We start from the raw sequence: 8,129 nt of genomic DNA, 5'->3' as shown, positions 1-8,129 counted from the left end.
TATATTTAACCCTGGAGAATCCAAGAACTCTTCTTATTTGGAAAATGATGAATTATACATTAAATGACTGCTATATGTTCACTGAACACCAATATATATATTTTTTTTTTAAATTCAATGCTTTAATGCTAATTTACGATTAGGGCCAAATTTGACCCTTTGGGATTTAAGGGTAGCATTTGAGTAGCAGAATTTGTATGGGCCAAATTTGACCCCATGGGTTAAAAAGAAATGTAACCACTTTTTTTGGACAGTCGTATGTCTATGGACAAAATTAATTGGTTCTGGAGGTAATGTCTTAACTAGAGGCAATATTTTCCTGTTGTGGCGTTTCATAACTTCAAAATTTCGTATGAAGAGACGTTCATAAGTAGAGGTACCACTGCATTATGAATACCCCTTTAACTCTGTTATGTCTTACCTTTCGTCTGGATTTGGTCACAATTTATATGGCAATCAGTCATGACGGACAAATTGCTTTCTTGTTTGCTACATTGCTACATTCCGTTTCATTATGTTATTGCTCTCCGTTTTTGCAAAAAATAACATTTAATGCTTTTTGGCGCATTTAAAAACACATTACAAAACAGTTTGTTGTGGCCAAAATGGATTAATAGTGGTTACATTCATTTTAACAAGAAACGATTTTAGATATGAGCATGGTTACAAAAAAAAAAGCTGAATTCACATCTTAAACCATCCATCCATCCATCCATCATCCACCGCTTATCCGGGGCCGGGTCGCGGGGGCAACAGCTTTAGCAGGGAAGCCCAGACTTCCTTCTCCCTAGCTACTTCTTCCAGCTCTCCCCGGGGGATCCCGAGTCGTTCCCAGGCAAGCTGGGTGACATAGTCTCTCCAGCGTGTCCTGGGTCTTCCCCGGGGTCTCCTCCCGGTGGGACATGACCGGAACACCTCACCGGGGAGGCGCTCAGGAGGCATCCGAATCAGATGCCCAAGCCACCTCATCTGGCTCCTCTCGATGTGGAGGAGAAGCGGCTCGACTCTGAGCCCCTCCCGGATGACTGAGCTTCTCACCTTATCTCTAAGGGAGAGCCCGGACACCCTGCGGAGAAAACTCATTTCAGCCGCTTGTATCCGGGATCTCGTTCTTTCGGTCACGACCCATAGCTCGTGACCATAGGTGAGGGTTGGGACGTAGATCGACCGGTAAATTGAGAGCTTCGCCTTTTGGCTCAGCTCCTTCTTCACCACGACAGACCGATACAACGTCGGCATCACAGCAGACGCTGCACCGATCCGCCTGTCGATCTCCCGCTCCCTCCTACCCCCACTCGTGAACAAGACCCCAAGATACTTGAACTCCTCCACTTGGGGTAAGATCTCCTCCCCGACCCGGAGGGGGCACTCCACCCTTTTCCGACTGAGGACCATGGTTTCAGATTTTGAGGTGCTGATTTTCATCCCAACCGCTTCACACTCGGCTGCGAAACGCTCCAGTGAGAGTTGGAGAGCCCCGTTTGAAGGAGCCAACAGCACCACATCATCTGCAAAAAGCAGGGATGCAATACTGAGGCCCCCAAAACGGACCCCCTCAACGCTTCGGCTGCGCCTAGAAATTCTGTCCATAAAGGTTATGAACAGAATCGGTGACAAAGGGCAGCCTTGGCGGAGTCCTACCTCCACTGGAAACGATTCCGACTTACTGCCGGCAATGCGAACTAAACTCTGACATCGGTGGTATAGTGACCGAACAGCCCGTATCAGGGGGTTCGGTACTCCATACCCACGAAGCACCCCCTACAGAACTCCCCGAGGGACACAGTCAAACGCCTTCTCCAAGTCCACAAAACACATGTAGACTGGTTGGGCGAATTCCCACATACCCTCAAGGACCCTGCTAAGGGTGTAGAGCTGGTCCACTGTTCCACGGCCGGGACGGAAACCACACTGCTCCTCCTCAATCTGAGGCTCGACTTCCTGACGGACCCTCCTCTCCAGCACCCCTGAATAGACCTTACCAGGGAGGCTGAGGAGTGTGATCCCTCTGTAGTTGGAACACACCCTCCGGTCCCCCTTTTTAAAAAGAGGGACTACCACCCCGGTCTGCCAATCCAGAGGCACTCTCCCTCTTGTCCACGCGATGTTGCAGAGGCGTGTCAACCAGGACAGCCCCAACACATACAGAGCCTTGAGGAACTCCGGGCGGATCTCATCCACCCCTGGGGCCTTGCCACCGAGGAGCTTTTTAACCACATCAGTGACTTCAACCACAGAGATAGGAGAGCCCACCTCAGGGTCCCAAGGCTCTGCTTCCTCCAAGGAAGGCGTGTTGGTGGAGTTGAGGAGGTCTTCGAAGTACTCTGCCCACCGGTTGAAGTCGAAGTCAGCAGCGCCCCATCCCCACTGTACACAGTATTAGTGGTGCACTGCTTCCCCCTCCTGAGACGTCGGATGGTGGACCAGAATTTCCTCGAAGCCGTCCGGAAGTCGGCTTCCATGGCCTCACTGAACTCTTCCCACGCTCGGGTTTTTGCCTCGGCGACCACCGAAGCCGCGGCCCGCTTGGCCAATCGATACCCGTCAGCTGCCTCTGGGGTCCCACAGGCCATAAAGGCTCGATAGGACTCCTTCTTCAGCTTGACGGCATCCCTTACTGCTGGTGTCCACCAGCGAGTACGGGGGTTGCCGCCACGACAGGCACCAACCACCTTACGGCCACAACTCAGATTGGCCGCCTCAACAATAGAGGCATCTTAAACCATGTCAAATGAATTTAAAAAATGAAATTAAAAAAAACATCAAAGTGGAGCCTTGCAAACATTCATCAATAATTTATTTGTGTTCATCTCCGGAACCAAAGACAGCGTTTCTGAAAAAAATTCCTCACCGCATTTTCCAATGACACACTTTTTGAAAAAAGTTACTATACAAATTTTTATTAGAAAAGAATAAATTAACTGTGGAATTCAGTTATCATCATTATTATTGTCCGCCCCTGTGCCCCCCCCCCCCAGTATAATCATATTCCACACTTGTTTTCCTACAGCACATTAAATGTATTCATGTTAACAGTTACATGCTCTATTTGTATGCTGTGTGTTAAAATCAACTGGGATTGGATGGACTGACTCTATGGGGCAATGGTATCATGTTAACTAGTGTAGCACCGGGATAGACAAGAAAAAAAAAAACAACAACGGTGAGGGGAACATTGTTGAAAAGAGTCAGTATTCAAAATCCAAATAAAACAATGTCAAGCCTCTTTAAGTGAGTTGAAATTCTCTTGGCTTGGATTAACACAGGGTTAGAGGGAGGAGGCTGCACTGAATGACACTGGGCTTTCGACATTTGAACAAAGGTCATTCAGGGCCACCGTATCTTGGGGGTGGATGTAGATTGCTTGGGTTGGGGGGCTTTCGTCTTCAATGGCATGCACGAGGGATGATGTGAGACTAGGATGCTTTCACATATTTGGAATTTGGGAACCTAATGGTAGCACGTAGATGTTGCGATGGGTCTGAAAGTGAGGAAAATGAGCACCGATCGAAACTTGACACGACAAAATCGGATATGGTCGGTCTGTTGTTGTGCAAAAAATGTAACACGATGCTGGCGGTGCTGCAAACTGTGCTTTTCTAACCCTGTCCTGTTGCATTTAAATCCTTCATTTACACTTTATGATAATCTGACCAAATTTGAGCATTTACCCTCCATTCAAAGTCAGTCAAGGCCGAATTATCAGATGTCTCCAAACAATTATCCTGTGGTGTCATATGTGTAAAAACAGGTAACGGATACCAACAACAAGAACAAATGTGCGTATTTTTCCTCCTTTCTGATCAAATTCAGCAAACGCCTGATTATCAAATGTCTGATAAAAATGATTATCCTGACCGATAATCCTGTGGTGTAGACTGTGTAAAGGATGATGCTCAAATCGACAATCGTGCCAAATTGAGCATTTTTCCTCCCTTCTAATCAAAGTCAGTAAGGTTCGATGATCAGATGTCTCACAATGATTATCCTGTCTGATTATCCCGTGGTGTGAGGTGTTTTAAGCAGGGTACACACATACCAACAATTTGACCAGTTTTTAGTTTTTTTTTTTTCCTTTGCAATCAAAGCCAGCAAAAGCAAGAGCAATATTTAGATGACGGTTAAATTGACCGAGTGACCTGTGGTGTGATGTGTGTAACGCAGGATATACACATAGCGATAATTGCATTCAATTTGTGCCCACAACCGGCTTCGTATTAAAGTCGGCAAAGGATATCTCCAAAATAATATCCTGAGTGATTATCTTACGTGGTGTGGACAGAGTGATTTTCCTCCCTCAGTCAGCTTGTAAAATCTTAAATGTTAAACGTGTACAATAATTACAATCGCAAACCATTAAGTATTCTGCAATTTTGACGTGAAATGGGACAGCTGAAGTTACGAGCGATGCTTGCTTGTTATTCTTTGGATTTTCACGCTGCCTCTCACAGGTCAGCCACAGTACTGCAACAAATATGGTTACATGTGTCTCATCCTGTGTTGGTTATTTGATGCACACCACACACACAGTAAAAGGATGATTTTTGTGCACGCCGTGTGCGCTCGCTCTCTCTCACATTGTAAAAATAGGTTAAGAACTTTTAAAGATTGCCCGAGTGTGTACCCTGCTTAATAGCTTTCCTGTTGACATGTCTGGGAGTCGATGTGACATTGTGCTTTGAGCAAATCTGCCTGGCTGCCTTTTTTCAAGGCCTCCAGCGACCACTTTAATGTTGCCAAAAAATTAAAAACTGTAGCACTCTTAAATACACGTGTTTTGACCTCTACTATGTGTGTGTGTGCGTGGGTGTGTGTGCGCGTACAGGCCCTGGACACAAGTGTTGGGACACACCTCTGATAGGTTTAGAGGCATTCTTAGTGTACAACGAAGTAGTAAGTCAGTTAGCAGTAGTTAACGCTGATGATCTTGCAGTCGTTTCCCACTGGATTGCCGCAAAAGGGGTGGGGTGGGGGGGGGGGGTTGGCAGGAGTAAAATATTGCAACATTTTTGTTTAAACCCCCAACCAAAAAAATAAAATGTTCATCTTATGAGAATATTTTATAAACTTAAATTCAAATTTTCCCCAAGGAAAAAATATGAATACTGTTATATTCTAATAAAATTTCAATTAAAAAAAACATTTTTTTAAACTTTATGAGAATCAAATTGTATCTTTTTATGAAAAATTCATAAAAAATTTTAAGACATTTTAAAATGAATTTTTTAAACAAAAATTCATAAAATTGAGATTTGAATGTGCATTTTTGTCCAAGAAAAAAAATATATTAATTTTACGTGAAATCAACTTTTCTCAATATTTCCACATTAGTTATACTGTATATCTTCAAAAGAAAAATTATGACATTGCACTTTTTTTCAGAAAATAAGTATTAATCTCATAAAATTAAGTGTTGCCTTTTTTTAATGGAAAAAAACACCCTTAAGTTGAATTAAAAACATATTTTTTTTAAGGTAAATCTTATGAGATGTACTTTTTTTTAAACAGAAAAACAAAGACAACTAATACAATATTAGAGTTACATTTCAAGAGATGGTTATAATCTCACGATGATTAAATTCTATTTTTCCAAGAAATCAGCCTTCATTTTAGAGTAAGAAGTATTAATATTAATGAGTCAGGAAAAAAAAAGTCGTCATATCAGACGAATCAAGCTGTTTTCAAGCAATCGTTGTGGAGCATCAATGATGACTACACCTACTGTACTACTTCCTGTGTTTATAATGACCGAGTGTCCCAATACTTTTGTTATGTGAGAAACAGCAAGCGCTGCCTTGCTCTACAAAGCAATCCCAATCTGTATCCAGTAGAGTATCCAGGCGGGGATTGCAACTGAGTGATGAGGTTCGAATGGGGTGCAATGTTGGTGGTCAATTTCCAGGGGAATTAAATTCCAATTGGCAACTTGAATCGAAAGTAGCATAAAACGCTTTAATCTAACCATTTTTGTTTTGCTGCAAGAGGAATGCCATGGAAAATACAGTAGGTGGCTCTTCTTGCCCACATGCTAAAATATTACAGTTTACAGTCCTGTATTGCTCCACTTTTATTTTTTTATTTGACTTGAGAGGCCAACTTTCATTTGTGACTCCAAAATTTGGACTGTAGCACAATAGATCAAATAAAAAAAAAATAAAAATCAAGTTTGGTTATTTTGGTCATAATTATGCTAAATACAATTTATCTTGAATCTTGTAACTTTGTGTTTTACTTCTGTTAATTCCCATGGAAAATGAGAAAAAAAATCCCGCAATTTTGCAACACTAATTAGGAAGTGACGGACAGGAAATGATGAGAGTGAGGCCGCTCCAAAGAGCGCCGAACGGACGTCAAAAGCCCCAAATTTGCAAATCCTCGGCAAACGACACAGTTGGCGGTCTCTCTTGCAAGAACAAATCCAACAATCTTTGTTATTGCTGTAGCTGCGACCTATCAGTCCATCCAGCCTGTAGGCTAAAATCTGGGTGAAGGTTTTCTTGTCATAAATCTTTGCAACATAGTTTTGTTTTGTTTTGTTTTTTTCTTCTTGAGGAAATTTGTCTTCTCTATGTTTGATAATAAATATGCAAGGGAAAATAAAAGCTGAATGGGAATCCGGAAACATACACACTGATACGGGTTTTTAGGACTGGTGGCTCAAAACCAGCAGGAATCCTCTTCGGGGGGACTTTGAAACACACAAGACAGTGCTCTCTCGCTCTCTCTTTCTTTGTGACATCCACTCGGCCCTGTAGCTTGCGTCCCGAGGGTAGAGGGGGATTGGAAGGAGTGCCATGTATGGCTGTTTTGAGTGGTGATGCAGAGCAAGGGGCCTGGGGGAGGGGTCCGGGAAAGTCTCAGACCAGGGTTCCAGGTTTGGCCTTGTCCCGTCTGTACCACTGCACATCCGCCAGTTCGGAACAGGAGGTGCTGCCCAGGAAGCAGCTGTCGCTGAAGGACCTGCCAAAAGGAGGAAACGGAGATCAGAAAAACAAGAAAACGTGCACCGCCTCCATCCAAAATCCAACCCTACTGTTGCTATGTGTACACCCCAAGGCTTCAGTTCAGCCAAGTCAGCGTGAACTTGGCGTTTTCTTCGGCTATTTTTGTGACACTTGCTGTCTGCAAATTCAAGACAAATGTTGAAACTACGATCTCGCCCAGCACGGATAAAAAGCGATGCATGTGACAGCGGGATGTGACGGGCAAATGTGACACGCTGCAATTGTTGTGGATGTTGGGTCGGATTTTTAAATTGCCACGAGAGCCACGGTGACGATGAGGAATCTACTTTTGACCTTGACGATGCTTGTGGCAGAACATGGTGGGCAAGTCAACAGGAAAGATTCTCCAATGTACTCCTGCATCAAAGACTGACTGCTTGGGTGGAATCAAAATAAGACATTTGCGTACTGATTTTACTTTGGAAATCGATGATCAACACTTATTGATGAATTGAAAAAAAAACCTGACAGATGAATTTAAAATAATTGCTGCAGAGCTACTTGATATTGTAAGTTAGTAACAAATTAAAATCAAGCAGTTATGCTCACGGTTCAGGTTTCGTCACATTGTGCATTTGGTATGCGTCTTGTGCCTCTTTGTCACGCTTCTCAAGGCATACTTGTGTGTAACGTGCATAGGACCCGTTTTGTTGCGTTCCAGCCCTGTGCAGCCCAGCTTGTAAAACGGGCCCGGCACCATATGCATTCTGTAAGGGTTGGACATGGTGGACACACCCCGCATGGGCTTACATATTCTCCATGGCCACAGTAGCCCCATTTGCCCTACGGAACTTTAAGAAATAATATCTAAAAGTAGTGTGCCAGGAGATTTCTGGCAAATGGGGCTGGCATGGCTACCGGGCACAAAACCTCACATAAAACTTTTAAAGGCTTTTTTGAGCAAATATACACTGCTAATACCAGGGCCCTACATATAAACAGGAAGTTACGGCACCTGGAAGGACATGAGGTGAAAAAGGTCTATGGATTCCTTTACAGTTACACATCTTTGTTAGTGAGCCACAATAAAGTGTCAAGAAGATTTACGAGCAGAAATTAGTGTTAGAAGAATAGGTTGAAGCCAAAAGAGAGCAGTGCTACGGCCACCACCACAAAGAATGCATA

General features: G+C 43.6%; 1 protein-coding gene across 10 annotated transcripts in view; it reads right to left on the bottom strand.

Annotated features, from left to right (window-relative positions):
- Window positions 1-2,780: 2,780 nt before the first annotated feature.
- Window positions 2,781-8,129, bottom strand: part of frmd4a (FERM domain containing 4A) — a 143,902-nt gene continuing 138,553 nt past the window's right edge. For all 10 annotated transcript variants that reach the window (XM_052060231.1, XM_052060232.1, XM_052060230.1 and 7 more), the window contains one exon: window positions 2,781-6,960. In XM_052060231.1, coding sequence (XP_051916191.1) covers window positions 6,858-6,960 — 103 coding nt within the window. In that variant the 3' untranslated portion in view covers window positions 2,781-6,857. The remainder of the gene's footprint in view (window positions 6,961-8,129) is intronic.

This window comes from Hippocampus zosterae, chromosome 3, assembly GCF_025434085.1.
Source record: "Hippocampus zosterae strain Florida chromosome 3, ASM2543408v3, whole genome shotgun sequence".
NCBI lineage: Eukaryota > Metazoa > Chordata > Actinopteri > Syngnathiformes > Syngnathidae > Hippocampus > Hippocampus zosterae.
Note: the sequence above shows the minus strand (reverse complement) of the source record. Positions and strands in the feature narration are given on the sequence as shown.